General features: G+C 51.3%; 1 protein-coding gene across 2 annotated transcripts in view; it reads right to left on the reverse strand.

Moving 5' to 3' along the window:
• The window catches only part of EGFR (epidermal growth factor receptor), a 202452-nt gene that overhangs the window by 13932 nt on the left and 172851 nt on the right, over nucleotides 1-15669 (reverse strand). For both annotated transcript variants that reach the window (XM_058296580.2, XM_058296579.2), the window contains exons 18-20: nucleotides 15188-15310; nucleotides 14392-14490; nucleotides 6421-6606 (exon numbers count right to left, since the gene is read on the reverse strand). In XM_058296580.2, the coding sequence (XP_058152563.1) occupies nucleotides 6421-6606; nucleotides 14392-14490; nucleotides 15188-15310 (408 nt within the window). The remainder of the gene's footprint in view (nucleotides 1-6420; nucleotides 6607-14391; nucleotides 14491-15187; nucleotides 15311-15669) is intronic.

Genomic DNA, 15669 nt, shown 5'->3' on the forward strand with positions numbered 1-15669 from the left:
CTCCCAGCTGGGAATTACTGTCTGGGCATGGTGGTGGGCAGGGAAGGGTCTGGAAGACGCAGAAGCCGAGGTATGCTTCTAAACAGAGCACTTGTGGATTCTCCCCCGCCATCCCTCTACCTGGGATGTCTTTTCCAAGGCTTGGTCCTTCCACCAGCTTCCACCCCCCTTTGAGTCCAGGACAGCGTTCTGTGCTCTGCGGCCCTGGTGTGAATGCTTACCCCTCTAAAAGGTTCATTCTGTTGGACTCTCTGCTCAGTTAGACCTAGCATCTGCCTTCCAGGCTGTTCCAGCTCTCTTTCCCTCTTTCCCAGCTTCCTTCACTCTTGCTTCCTCTCCTTCCTTCCAGCCTTTATCTCCTTCACTCATTCTTCGTCACCCATTTCCTGATGTGTTGCTGTCGCACACACATGCCATGATGAACGTGTCGCTGTCACACACATATGCCATGATGAACGTGTCGTCACACACATGCAGTGATGAACGTGTCGCTGTCACACACACATGCAGAGATGAACGTGTCGCTCTCGCACATACATGCCATGATGAACGTGTCGCTGTCACACACACATGCCATGATGAACGTGTCGTTGCACACACATGCCGTGACGAACGTGTCGCTGTCGCACACACATGCCGTGATGAACGTGTCGCTGCACACACATGCCATGATGAACGTGTCGTCACACACATGCAGTGATGAACGTGTCGCTGTCACACACACATGCCGTGATGAACTTGTCGTTGCACACACATGCCGTGATGAACGTGTCGCTGTCGCACACACATGCTGTGATGAACGTGTCGTTGCATACATATGCCGTGATGAACGTGTCGTCGGACACACATGCCATGACGAACGTGTCGCTACTGCACACACATGCAGTGACGAACGTGTCGTGGCACACACATGCTGTGATGAATGTGTCGTTGCATACATATGCCGTGATGAACGTGTCGTCGCACACACATGCCGTGACGAACGTGTCGCTACTGCACACACATGCAGTGATGAACGTGTCGTGGCACACACATGCAGTGATGAACGTGTCGCTGTTGCACACACATGCCGTGATGAACGTGTCGCTGTCGCACACATGCCGTGATGAATCGCTTGGAAGTCCTCACACCGTGAACCGGTCTTTCCACTCCCTCCCCATCCCCTTGTTTTTCCTAAGCTCACCAAACCCACCAGGGGAGGAGGGCATTCCGGCTTCCACAACTACAACCCTGACTCTCATGGTCTCCTTACATGCCTGACCGTGAACTTGGGACACAGGACACATGTCTACAAAGTCTGCTGAGTGGCTGAGTTGCACAAGGGCAGCTGGTGTGTTGAGCACTGACAGCGGAGCAGCGCTGCAAACACATCCCCGCGGCCTCCTGCGGCGCTGGCCATCCTGGCGCCCACCACCAGCTCCTTGGAGAGGAGTCCAGAGGCTGGCCGAATCCTCGAGTCCTGGGAACACCATCTGGACTGTTCATCCCCTGCTGGGGCCCCAAGTAAAGGGCCGAAGGCAGCTTGAGTTGGGAAAAAATCAACAAAATCCAGAGTCTTGGCCCTGAGCCACCAGGTTCATTTCATTTTCACTCTGTAGATCTAACAAATCCAAGTGAGCTCCACCCCAACCTGGTTCCCCTCCCCAGGGCCAACATTTAAAGGACAAGAGCAACTTCAATAGAGGGTGATAGCTTCTCAGAACATCAGTCTTCCAAGAAGGCTTGGGCACGGGGAGGAAAGAGCAGTTTATATATTTTGGAGCACACAGCTAATCAGTCTGAGGCTCTTAAATCAGAGATAATTTGGGACAAATAATTTAAATAAAACTCTATTTGTTGGTCTCTATCCCACACAGGCAGTTTGAAAGCTCAGTGCCCTGGTTATATTTTAACCAGTCACCAAAGATAAGAGCCACAAGAATCCTTGTGAACTCACAGAATCTAAACAAAGGGATCTCAGAAAGAAATATAAGAAAGAGCTTCCATGGGGCCTTATGGCAAACACATTTCCTGATTCTTCTTAGAGATCCTCATTTTAATTTAATTTAATATATTTATTACAGGGTGGATTTTGAAATGCTGATGTTAAGAAGGTATTTGAAGAGCCAATGTGGAACCTAAACATACCAAAAAAGAGCATGGGTTTTTGTTTCACATAAGTAAAGATTTTTCCGGTAAAACATCTATGGAAAAAAAGGGCACATGTGCCTGGACTTGCTCTTTGAAGATTTCTCAGGGACTGCAGGATTCTGTGACTCTTGGGAGGAGTTCAGAGTGAGAGGCTGAAACAGGTTTTGGTTCTGTTTTAAATCACTTAATAGGGCCAGCACTGGCTTAGGAAAGGTAGAAAGTCAAAGGTGGAGGGGCCAGTGGAGGTGCTGGTGGAACAAACCATGATGTGGCACCTCGAGCTGAACCCAGCTGTTCTGGAATGTCTGGCTACATCAGGCGCTCCCTGCCTTCCCCTCACCTGGACATGATAACCCACACCCAGTTCTGCCCACCTTCTTCATCAGCTCTCAAATACATGGGAGGTTCTTATAAATGCGTGGTCAGTTAAGGTAACCAAGGCTTTTTGAATGGACTTGGGTCACACTAAGTATCCTATGGTCTGGAGAAATGGATCCTTTGAACTGAAAAAATTTTGGACTTTTATCCTCATTAAGCTTTATCTCCTAAGTTGAGTGTAGTTTGGTGCGGATACAGGTGTGGTCAGAGAACGAAGCTCACGAACAGGTTTCCTCCAGAGAGCCTGGCCTCTCCCCTTTGCTAGCTGCTTGCGCATCTCTTTAGGGCTCAAGGTCCACTAGTACATCATGCGTTGTACTGCAGAGCCAAATGGGTGTCAGAAAACCCAATTCTGTGTTCTTAATTTGTGCTCGATGGCAAAAAAGCCCTGCTGTGCAACAAGTTCGAGAAATGCTAGGTCAGTTAACGTCTAAGCAGCTTTACTTACTGCACATCTTGCCAACATGTGCATTTTGACGCTCTAAGGGGAAAAATGGGGTAGGGTAGGCAGTATTTTCCAAACAAAGTTGATCATGGGATCTTTCACAGTTGAGCATATTACGGCTTTATGGTACTGGGTAGTACGTTTGGGTATTTACTGGTTCGTTCATGTCGTCAGGAGGAGGGGATGGTCTTTCTTGAGCAACTAACTTACTCCCTGTGAGTTAATGAACCACCCTGTCCTCATGCATCCGGAGTTCATGGAACTCTGCTCATGCTTTCTGGTTGGCTGGTGGGGAAATGGTGTCTCCACAGGCAGGAGACCAACTTGGATTTATTTCCACCACACGGCAAGGCAGGCTGCACTCTTCTTGCTCTACCAGCTCTGCCCTGGTTTCCTCCTAGCCCAGCACTAATTTTTTTCTTTTTCCTTTTTTCTCATTGATAGAATTTTATTTATCTTTTTAGCAGTTTAGTCAGGACAATAAGCATGTATAATAGTGGCCAGCTCTCCCAACTATATTTAGAGAAGTTCCCACGAGAACCCATGCCTTTGTGAATTAACATAGGGCATTTCTAAGTCAATCAATCCCACTTTGAGAATGCCAGGAGTGTAGTTTCTGGTCAGCTACTAAGTATTTCTGCGTAGTTTCACTTCAAGCATTCAAAAAGAAAACTGTTTACTGCTCAGTAAATAGTCGCTAACCCAAGAGTAAATAGCTCTCTTCTAAACAATTGTGGAAACCATTATTTTCCTTTTCTCTAGAGACAAACAGTCCATCAAGTAGAGCCATTTGAATATGGTGAAATAAGCTTTCTCTTATGAATTGAAGAGCAAGTCTATCACACACAGAAAGAGTTAACTGTTCACAGTGTGGAAAGACTTCAAATCAAAATAAAACCAAAGCATACCAGGAGCAACATGGGTTTCAAACAATAGGTTGAAATTGTGAGTAATGCTATATAGAAAACTATCTTGGAAAACTTTCAGGCCCTGGAACTTCAACCTCGGGAAATCTGTAACTCATCCCTTGCTAAACTGAATTCTTTTCACAGCAGACACAGTTATATTAAGCTGTTTTTTTTCCCATCGTCTCATATAAGCGTATATGAGACTGATTCTAGGGTTCAAATGAACCTCCGTTTACGCAGTGGCGGTCAGCAACTTCGGCTGTAAGCTTACAGGGCAGGGGCACTTCCTAGAGGAAACCTATGAATGATGGCAGACTCTGGAACAGGAGCTGCTCCTCCCAGAAATGGACGCTTTGGGGCCCTAGGCTGAGACGCGCTATTTCAGGTTGGATGCTAGTCATCACTCCACCTAGTCCAGTGAAAACGTCGGCGGAGGACTGGAGGAAGGAAATGAGCACGTCGGGAGCAGCTGATGAACGGGAGAACCCGGGGCAGGCCCTTCCCAGACGCACTGCCCAGACGGTCCAGTGGCCGCACCCCCTTTTATAGCCAGTGAGGCTAGAAGCAAAGAGGTTAGGAAGCATGTCCAGGGCCCCGTGCCTCGTAAACGCCAGAATGAAGACTGGAACTCAGAGCCCACTAGAACCATGAGCCTGGTTCTGTCCTGGACAAAACCCATGGAGGCTCCATGCCCCCTGAACATTTCGCTGTGATGGCAGGGGCTGTCTCTCCATCTCACAGTCGCTTTTTGGGGGCTAGGAGTTCACGTGGGATAACCTAGGAAAGAGCAGCAAATACTTGGGCGCGGCCTGGCGGAGCGGATGTTAGCATCAGGCAGGCGAAGTTGACCACACGTGTGCAGAATTCCGGTAGCCCCACAGGGAGACCAGCTCCGAGAGGGCACATCCTAGCCAGGGCAGGTGGGGGACAAATGCATGCAAGCATGAAAATAAACTAGAAAATAAAGCGCGGGGTGTGCTAGAGCTTGCCTGGGCAGGGAGGGCAATGCTGTGGATTTCCTGCTTTAGACGATCAGGGAAGAAAGCAGAAGAGAGCTTTCTGGGTTCGGGAATCAGGAATAATTCTACATGCAGTAAAACCTAATCTGAGCTGGCCACTTCCTCCCCCAAACCAGTCGCACATGGGAACAAGGAGCATTTTCATGAAACTGGAGCCTCTGAGGCACACACGAGCCTTTCCCAGGGCAATCATCCAGTGCGTGATGATCTAGCTTCTCTCTTCTGGGGACCCAAGCTTGCGGCAGTGAGAAAGATGCCAGGCGATCTGGCACTCAGGGAAGGGACCCCGGTCCCCTCTCTGAAAGCCTTCAGCAGTTTTCGACTGCCCGGGAGGAGCGCGACGGGCTGCTGTCTGGTCTCCTGCTGGTGACCCCACGCTCTCCTGGTGCTGACCCCACGCTCGGGTGGACCTCAGTGAGTGGGCGGGGCCTGCCTCACTCCAGCGTCAATGTCCCCACAGGAGCCCGCCCGGGCACTGTGCGCCCAGATGCTGGCAGAACAACACCAAGAATGCGTCTTCCTTGGTCTTACAAGTCACCTTCTGAATCCGCTTGGAGCTGGGAGGGGCCGGTTCAGAGCATCCGCTGGAGTGGTTCAGCAGGACCAACTCGACCACGGCCTGTGGCTGACGAGGAGTGAGGAGTGACTGGGCCCTGTCTCGTGGCCATGGGCACATCCTGCCCTGTCATCCAAGGGGGGTGAAGGACTGGTGTGTGCAGAGAGGGCCTGTCCACGAATGCTTTAAACTCAACTGAGTGCAATGCACAGCCGTCGTCAGAGAAAAGAAAGGGACTTGGCGAGGTGGGCTGCAGACAGCTGGGGCGGTGCTGGAGCTGAGACAGGAAAGGGGTGGAAGGGAAGCAGAGCCCCTTCCGAGGCAGCCTGGCTGGGCTCTGTACTGTCCTCTGCCACACCCTGCAGGGTCAGCGCCGCCCTGGCTGACTGGGATGTTTAAGGCGGCGCCGGCACCTGCCCACCTGCATGCCGGGGCCTTGTACCTGCGCCGGCCCTGCCCCCTGCCAGGCCATCACATGCGTCCCCATTCAGGCCTCCTCACCTGACTTGTCATTACGCCCTCCCGCGGGTGAAAACACACGTCTGCCCCTACTGCAAATTACCGTAGCAGCTGACAAAAAAGCACTCTGGAGAGGAAAGAACACTAGCTTCAAACCATATGAGTACGCAATAAATAGAAAACTGCTCAAATGCACCTGAGTGGTTAGGTTTTCGACATGAAGGTGGGCCAGGGACCCATTCACGGCAGAAGCCGATCGATTCAACAGAACCCGCAGTGAGGAAAAGGGTACAGAGCTGTGTACACACCAGCTCTTGGCAACCCCCGAGAATCTAACTGTAGACTTCCCACCGGCCTCTCTTCTCCCTCTGCTGCCGTCCTCCGAGTGCTCGCACCATGAGCACGCCCCAGGCTGGCGCAGGGAGCAGCGAGCTAGGGCAGCTGCGCGGCTGTGACCGGAGCGCCCGCCTCTTCCAGGCAGCGGCGCGCGCTGGAGGCTGCCATGGCGGCGGCCCGGGGGCTCACCTTGGCGATCTGCACACACCAGTTGAGCAGGTGCTGGGAGCCGATGTTGTCCTTGTGCTCCCGGACGTAGTCCAGCAGGCAGCCGAAGGGCATGAGCTGCGTGATGAGCTGGACCGTGGAGGTCAGGCAGATGCCCAGCAGGCGGCACACGTGCGGGTTGTCCACGCTGGCCATTACGTAGGCTTCCTGCGCGGGAGAAGGACAGAGGGGCATGAGACAGGCTCTCAGGGCCGGGCTAAAGGGAGCGGCAAGCAGAGCTCATGCGGGTGAGGAACGCGCACCGTGAGTTTGCCTTTCGAAATGCGTACTTGAGGAGGGCAGGCGAGCCTACGCAGCGCCTAGGGCGATGGGCCCTCGTGAAGGGCTGCGCGATGACAAGGCACTCTGCGCAAGGCTGCGCACTGCTCCGGAGCAGCTGGGGACCCCACTCTGCAGAGGGACCCAGGCGTCCTCAACGCCACGGGAGGAAAAGGGGAATGCAGTCGCCCGAGGCCTCCAAGCTCGAGCACTGCTGATGTCGCTTCGAGGACCTCAGCCTCAAGGAGTTTAAAATGGGAGGCGGGGCGGGCAGACAGCCCATGGTTGGGTGCTTGGGCACCCTGGATGTCGACTTGCCAACTCACTTGGGAGCCGCACTGTGGGTACTTGGAGGTGTGCTGGGGAGAGTTCGGGGGAGGCCGCCCAAGCCAAGAGGCAGCCAGCCAGGGAGACCTGGCCTCGAGAGCTCCCTGGACAGCGGGTGCGGGCCCTGCTCACAGCGGAGCGGCGATCCTGGGGGACAGTCCTGCCCACGGTAACGGGAGCAGCTTCCCGGGACAGCCCCTTCTGGGCGCGGCTCTGAGTGGACTGAGCACAGAGTTGGAAGTCCTTTAACTCTCCCGTCCCCACGGGCTCCGGGGGCTGCCTGGCATTTACTTCTAGAGAGAGGCCGACGTGTGGGCCCCCGCCCTGGCCCGAAGGGGGAAAGCCCTGCAGAGCTGCGTAATGCGGCCCCTCACCACTCCAGGCCAGCTGCCCAGGCAGGACCCCGGGTTTGACGCGGGTCCACAACCGCAGATTTATTGTAGCCCTTCTGCTCTTCTTGGACAAGGAAGCTGAGTTTATGCATAACCGTTCACACAAGGGGACCCTCTCTTCTATCTGACTGGGAATTAGAGGAACCTCGACTTCTATCCGTAAATTCTTCTCTTTCCCTTTAATAAAAGCAGCGGGGACTTTTTATTCAGACGTGAAAGGACCCCAGGAAATAAGAGAGAGAAAGAGAGCTCAGAAGTCTCCTGTTTCTACCCCAGCAACTCCTGTGTTTTGAGAATAAGTGGACATGTTAGTGCAGACAGAAGTGGATACAGTTGGGCCACCCGACGACGGCATCAGAGAGAAGTGTACTCTCAAGAACGGTCTGGGACAGCCTGAGCCATTGCATGGACCACCGAACGTGCTGGGCAGGGCAGCCGCTCACGTGAGGCTGTTGGCAGGAGACCGGGTGGGACCAGAGAGAGAGCAGCCCCAAAGGCTCAACTGTCTGAGGTAGCAGATGCTCGAGGCAACTAGGGGCTGTTCCAGATTTTACATGGTTTTGTACCCATTATGCAGTTTTCCCATTTGCAAAGCAGAGTACAATAGTGAACTTTCTTCGATTACTGGTAGATTCTGTACATAAAATTGTTTTTAAAACTCTATAATGTGAAAACAAATTATTGAATGGTTTAAAAAAAGTCACCCATATTTAAATCAGGCCTTGCATATTTTACTCCCAATTTCTTGCCCCCATAGGCAGATGGTGACATCCCTCTTTGTGATTGTTAATCTCAGTGTCAACATGGCTGGGTGACGGTGTCTGGTAGTTTGGTCAAGCAAGCACCGGCCTGATGGTTAGCGCGAGGGTATTTCATAGATGGGTTTACATCACTAGTGTGTTGACTGTGTCTACAATCAACAAAGGAGAGGCCTTCAGCAGTGAGCGGTTCCCCTCACCCAGCCAGCAGGAGGCCTTAAAGCAGGAACTGACGATTCCCATGGTTAGAAGGAAGAATTTCTGCTGCTTCTGCAGCCAGCGGGCTTCCGGGGCATGCGCCACCGTTGGTGTTTCCAGCCTGCGGCCTGCCCTGTGGGTTCGGGCTTGCCCGCCCCCGGGGTTGTGTGAGCCAGTCCCGGTAAGGCATCCCTAACGCTCACACTCACATCCCCTGGCCCCGTTTCTCTGCAGGGTCCTGAGGCGCACACTCTTCTTTCCCATCCCCTCTGCTGTGGCCTCGACGCCTCTGCAAGTCTCCACGATTTCCCAGCCACGCCCAGCCTGGCACGCTTACCCCGCAGTTTGCTTTCTAAATTACAGGGCACTGATCGCATCGCCCTACTGTGCACACAAAGCCCCTCCCGTCTGCGTCTGCCTCTCGCCAGCTGGGCCATCTCTGGCCCCAAACGCTCTGTGCCGAACCTGAGACCGAGTTGAGCTCGCAGGACTTGCTGGAGCCCATCACTAATCACTCTGTACTGCAGTTACTCATCTGGAGCTCCTCTCCAGCGCCTGTCACCTGCGGTCAGGACCCTGCTCGCCAACGCAGGAACGGCAGCGGGCAGGACTCACGCACGGGCCGCCCCGGCGGCTCCCAGGGGCTGGAGGGAGGGACGCACCGCCCACTCGGCCTACTGCCGCTGAGAAAGTGGGGGCGCGGCTCGAGGCGCGTGGACGGAGGCTGAGCTAATGAGCAGCGTCTTAGAACACTGCCTGGCTTGCAGAGAAACGACACGCTCTAGATGCTGTGTCCCGCCCGCGCTCCTTGCCCGTGTGCACGCGTGTGTGCACATGCACCCACGGACGCCACCACAGCACTCGCCCTGCCCAGCGCCCTCCCCGGGCGCCCTCTGCTGTGAGGAAGCCCCGTGGCCTGCCTGGGACCTCCTGCTCCCTGCTCAGTCCTCCCCTGGCCCCCACCTGCCCAGGTAAGGCTGTGTTTGGAATGTGCCCTCCACGTCCTCTTTCCCTGGCTGAACCCGCTGCCTCCACGGAGCAGGCCTGGATTCCCCCATCTAAATCAAACCCTCAAGGCCTTAATGTTTTTCCCTTAGAAGAGCAGCATCGACTACAAATGCGAAAACCTCGGGCCTCACCTACTGCAGGAGGCAGGTGTGGGCAAGGCACGGGGCCGGCAACCAATTTTTTTTAAAGGTACCACATATATCATTTAAAAAAATAATATTATCTTTTTATTATTATTTTTACTCCCCCCTCCCCACATGGCTCCCTCATCTGCCTGCTCGTTGTCTGCTCGTCTTCGTTAGGAGGCCCTGGGAACCGGACCCGGGAGCTCCCACGTGGGGCGTGGGTGCCCAGCGGCCTGAGCCACTGCCCCTCCCATGACCCGGCCTCACCCAGCCCTGCGGGGCTTCCGAGGCTCGAGGAGGCTGCAGAGCCACGTGGTAGAGGACCTGTGTGTGTGCACCGCGCCCTCCCCTCCCGGGCTCCCTGGGCGCAGGCCCAGCTCCCGAGGCTCCTGCTGCACCAGCACCGAGGCCCCCTGGCAAACGCCACGTCCCGCTTCGAATCCACCCCAGCGCCGCCTGCGTCACCGCGGTAGGGGCGCGCAGTGTTCGAGAGAGAGGCCCGCGCTTCTCTCCTGTCACCTAACACGGATGGAGGCCCGCGGTTGCCCCCGGACTCCAGGTTTGAACCGCACCAACAGAGTGCAAGCCGCAGTGACAGCCACCTAGAGGGCCTGTCCACGCCAACAGCAGCAACCAAACCACCACCGCCAGGCAGCTGCCGCCGCGCCGGGGTGCCTGCGTCCCAGCCGCGAGGCTCTCCTTTCAGGTAGAGTTCGTATTTTCTTTTCTGGTAAAGGCAGTATCACAGCATTAAAGAGCACAGTAGATGTTATGGACTCGGGAGACCTTGGAAACATAAAAGGGTTTGTTTATAACCAGTCGGAACTGGGACAGGCTGCAAGTGCATTTGGTCTAGGCCGTCATTTGTCGGAAGAGGAAACTGAGGCTGAGGGGCGGATGCCCTGCCTGAGGCCACGGGGCTCAGTGTGAGAACTGGGGCCACGTCAGGGTCTCCTCGACCCCAGGCCCGCACCTGCTCACCCCTCCCTCTGTGCACCCCAGCCTGACACCCCAGAAGATGTGTGAGGCCCTCTGCCAAAGAGCAAGCTTGAGACTTCACACATGCACGCACACGGGCGCACGCACGTGCGGCACGTACATAATTTCCTTTGCTGTCTCTTTCTGCTGCTTTCCTGAAATCCAAACTGGAAAGTCTACAGAAAAATTAAAAGGCCATGGGATTGCCAGGAAAGAAAATTCACGTCTCTCCCCGGAGTCTGGGAAGCTGGACAACCACAACACCAAAGAAATGCTCTGGCTGTTCCTATTTTCTCAAGGTCTGGTAGAGATTTGGAGACATCTCTCTCCCCGGAGTCTGGGAAACTGTACAACCACAACACCAAAGAAATGCTCTGGCTGTTCCTATTTTCTCAAGGTCTGGTTGCGATCTGGGTACATATTGTATTCATTTTAGAGTGGAGACAGATCTGCAAAGCTGACAGTTAGAGCAGCCATCTGTTGTGGAGCCAGCAAGGGGCTGACCTGAGACCCGGCGCTCGGGGGTGGAGCTGGAGGGGTGTCAGGCCACCCAGAGCCAGGATCCCAGCACTTCCGCCCTGCCCCCAGGGCTCCTGTGTCCTGCTCAGAGCAGGCAGAAATTAAAGTGCACTTTGTTTGTGGCTGTTTATCTTGGAAATCTTAAAGGCACACCATGAAGGACACCAACTATGCGTGGCATTCCACAACAATCCTGTGAATTAGCCGGCCAGAGGCCGAGCTCAGGTCACCAACAGGGATGGCTACTGTCCGAGCCAAAGGTCGTCGAGGCTCTGGTGACCTAGATGGCTATTATTTTGTCCCAACTGCTGGAAGGACGTTTTGGGTTCCCTCCTTCTTGCTTGGCTGCCTCACCGTTGAACTATTTTACTTTGTGGATTGGGGGAAAGGTTTTCCCTCGATTTTAACCCCCTGAAGGTACTTCCTAAATTATGACAGCTACCAGTTAACTAAGCCTGCCACAGCCTCTGGGAACATTCACGGGCGGGCGGGAGGGTTTCGAAGCTCCACCGCGGCCCCCTGGCCATCCTGCCCAGTGCGCACTGGCTGCTTAGCCCACTGCTGACACTGGCCTTGAACCTCCGGGTTTCGCTTCCTCTAGCACAAACCCCTCCTTCGGCTTTGCCCCCTTTTCCTCGGTGAGCTTCCCAACAGCAGCCCATCACCCTGTTCGTGCTGCGCAGACAGAACTAAACTTAGGAGGAGCAACTGAGAAAGTTCCTTTATTGTGCACTAACTGTAAGAGCCATAACGTTTATTAGAGGACAAGGCAAGAGAGGGGTGGAAGGAAGAACCAAGGCAGGGGACAGCAGGTCAGGAGGAAAACGGGTGACCACAGCTGTTCCGTCAGTTTCATTTCTAAGTGTCTTTCTTCGACCCCACCCCTAGCCCCACAAAAACAGTTTTCCTCCAGTTGAAGCATCCTGGGGGCCCCTTTCAGGAAAACTACATCCTTCCCAAAGCACGGATATTATCCTCCGATACTTCAAAATCATCTTTACTCCGCATTATAAATATTGTTTAAAGTCACATTTCAACATCATGTTGTGAAAATTTATTTGAATGTCTTGAAAGAATAAAAAATGAATTAAGGAAGCAAATTCTGCAAAGAGATTTTTTTTTGGCAGTATAACTGAAGTGGCAAAAAATTTGCAAATGGAAAGCTTCCACATATGGCTTGTCTAGCTTTTATTTCTTTGTGGTTATGTTAACAGGACTTGACATTATGTTAACAGGACTTGACATTATTTTGTAAACCGTTAAAATGAAAGATAATTTTGTGTGATAAGTATACCATCAACATGTATAATTTCCTGTTGCATTGTATTAGTATACCATCTTTAATTTAGAAATGCACCAGAGTGGGATTTTTTCCCCATTATAATTTAAAGGAGGGAAAATTTATTAAATTATGAGGTAGAGAAGTTTTGCCACTGGGAGCTTCATTGTCTGAGCCTATTTAAAAAGGCATATGTTTGGCTAGCATTTTAGATTTTTGTCCTATGGATTAGACATGGGAGGGGATGGAGTATTACCACCTAGCTTTTGATTTTGGCTCTAGGGTCAACTACATTCCCTAGATTTTTTACATTCTTCACTGTCTTTGCCTCTGTTTCCCTAACCCATGGCCTGAGCCTCCTCCGCCTCCTCTTTCAGTGGCTCCAGCTCAGGGCACAAGCAAAAGTCTCCACCAAGCCACTGGAAGATCAGCCCAGGTACTAAAATACTACTTGACCCCAGAGGATTTGCTCACCAGAGCTTCCTGAGCATCTACTTGGGGTGGGTTCTGTCACATTCCCTCTTCTTAAGCACCCCTCTGAGCACCCCCTTTCTTAAGAGATTAGTGAGTGTCCAGAGAAGGTGGAGAAAGTTTAGTAGGGTTGAAATTTAAAAAACCTAACACTGATCTCATGGAACATTCCAAAGAATTAATCCATGAAGTAACCATCCACAGACACAGGATTATAACATTGTCATAATTTTGGGAGAATGTAAAGAATGTGGGTAGTAGTTTATAAGGCTGGTATCATACATCCTAAGTACCTTTAAAAAAGGCACTCCCAGCGGGTGTCCGGCTTAGGTCTGAGGAGGGGTAATATAACTTGGTGGAACAAAATGAACACGAAATTCAGAGAGAGAAATTTTGACAGGTTGGAATTCTACCTCAGCAGTGTAAACCTGAGCGGTTTCTCTATGCTCCAGTACCTCATCTGAAGAATACTGAGCATAATGCCCACCCATGGGTTTGTCACAAGCATCCACTCAGGCGATGTGTGGTCATCTCTAGATCATTGAAGTAACGTGTAGACAGCTCTAGATCATTGAGATGATGTGTAGACAGCATCTAGAGCCCTGAGGTGAAGTGTAGTCAGAATCTAGATCACTGAGGTAATGTGTAGATGGCATCTAGATCCCTGAGATTATGTGTACTCAGTATCTGGATCACTGAGGTGACATGTAGTCATCTTCTAGATCTTTGAGGTGACATGTAGTCACCATCTAGATCACTGAGGTGATGTGTGGGGTCAGCATCTAGGTCACTGAGGTGATTTGTAGTCAGCATCTAGATCACTGAAGCAACATGCAGACAGCATCTAGATCACTGAGGCAACATGTAGACAACATCTAGACCCCTGAAGTGATATACAGTCAGCATGTAGGTCCCTGAGGTGATGTGTAGTGAGCATGGAGATCACTGAGGTGAAGTGTAGATGGCATCGAGATCCCTGAGGTGATTTGTACTCAGCATCTAGGTCACTGAGGTGGGGTGTAGACGGCATCTCGATCACTGAGGTGATGTGTAGTAAGCATCTAGGTCCTTGAGGTGACTTCGGACAGCATCTAGATCCATGAGGGGACATGTGGACAGTATCTAGGTCCCTGAGGTGACATATTGTCAGCATCTAGCTCCCCGAGATGGTATGTAGACAGCATCTAGATCACTGAGGTGATGTGTAGTTAGAATCTAGATCCCTGAGATAATGTACTGTCAGTATCTAGATCCCTGAGGTGACATGTGAAGAGCATCTAGATCCCTGAGGTGATGTGTAGACAGCATCTAGATCCCTGAGGTGATGTTTGGACAGTGTCTAGAATAAAGACTAGCTCTGAGAAGGTACCCACCAATGTTAAGTTTCCATCCCTTTGGGAAGATAATAGATGCAAGGGTAGGCTTCTCTATAAGAGAAGATCTGGGAGGGAGTTATACCAACTATAGCTAAAAAGAGAAAAGATATGAAATGTGGACTTTTAGAATGAGGTGATGAAAAATATCCAAAGTAGAGCAACATGCTGACAGACCTTTCTCAGAAAAGGTGGCTTTTGATGCCCAGGGTCTCTGGACAGCTCAAGAACAAAACGAAAACTCACATCAAGAATCTCCTTGTTGGCTTTTGGAGATGTTGCTTCCCGTAATTCCTTGATAGCCACAGGAATTTTAACTTTCTCTCCTTCTGGGATCCAGAGGCCCTATGACAGAACAAGAGAGAGAATATTAACAGGCAATTTCCATCCAAACAGCAGACTGACTTGTGACCCAGAGGTTCTGTTAGTGACACAATCCTACAGAGTGAGGCACCCTGAAGCCACATCTGCACCCCAAGGCTAGCAGACATGGAACCATACATCTCAGCTCTAGCAGTTGAGTAGTTATTTAAACAAGAAGCCTAAGCTGTGCCAGTTATAAAATCATTGGGGATCCTTTGGTCCAGAATTCTAAGAGCTGGGTCTGACTTCTCTGATTAAATCAGACTTCATACAAAAAGGGATTATGAAAAAAAATTTAAGAGAAACCTCTTTTTACCAGGGCTTTATTCTGAAGCTAGAAAGTAGAGATAGGGAAAGTTCTTTCAGTCTTCATGTGTTCCTTTCACTAGGTTGTAACACACTCTCCTTTAATAGGTCAACATCATCTTCCATAAAAATGATTTTAGATTGTGAATTGGTCTCATGGGGCCACTTACTTTTCACTGTGATTATAAAAGATTTCCTTTCAACAACTTGGGAAAATTTTTGAAAATTCCCAAAACCTCAGTGACACAGAGCATCTACGATGATGACAAATAAACACATCCTGGACTTTTCTGGTTCACCCACACATAATGTGAGGGGCATGGGAGGTCCAAGTCCCTAGCAGCCTCTGGGTGGAGTGTCCCAGGGACCTTACCTTATATACAGTGCCAAATGCGCCTGAGCCAAGAACTTTGATCTTTTTAAATTCTGTTTCCTTTAAGATCCTCAAGAGAGCTTGGTTGGGAGCTTCTCCACTGGGTGTAAGAGGCTCAACAAGCTGTGAAACATGAAGGAAAAGGTGTGTTGATATTCTCTCAATGCTGACATGGGAGGTGATGGTGGATGTTAGATAGATTCAGAGCCAAACAACTGCAGACAAGAAGTGTGTGCTCAGCGTTTAGCACAGAGAACTCATCACTCACTCAAGAGGAAAATGGATACCATTGCTTAAGAACTTTTATGGAAATGTGGCCTCTGTGAAGGCAGAACAGCTACATTCCAACAAATGCCATTCCTAATTCTGTTTCCATGCCAAATGGCTGGAATGAAACATTTTGTTGGGGAACATTTTCATATGGTGGTCATTTGGGTGGCTTGTTGGGCTCCAGAAAGCAAAAGCACTGCTATGTTTATGAG

This window comes from Dasypus novemcinctus, chromosome 5, assembly GCF_030445035.2.
Source record: "Dasypus novemcinctus isolate mDasNov1 chromosome 5, mDasNov1.1.hap2, whole genome shotgun sequence".
Taxonomy (NCBI): Eukaryota; Metazoa; Chordata; class Mammalia; order Cingulata; family Dasypodidae; genus Dasypus; species Dasypus novemcinctus.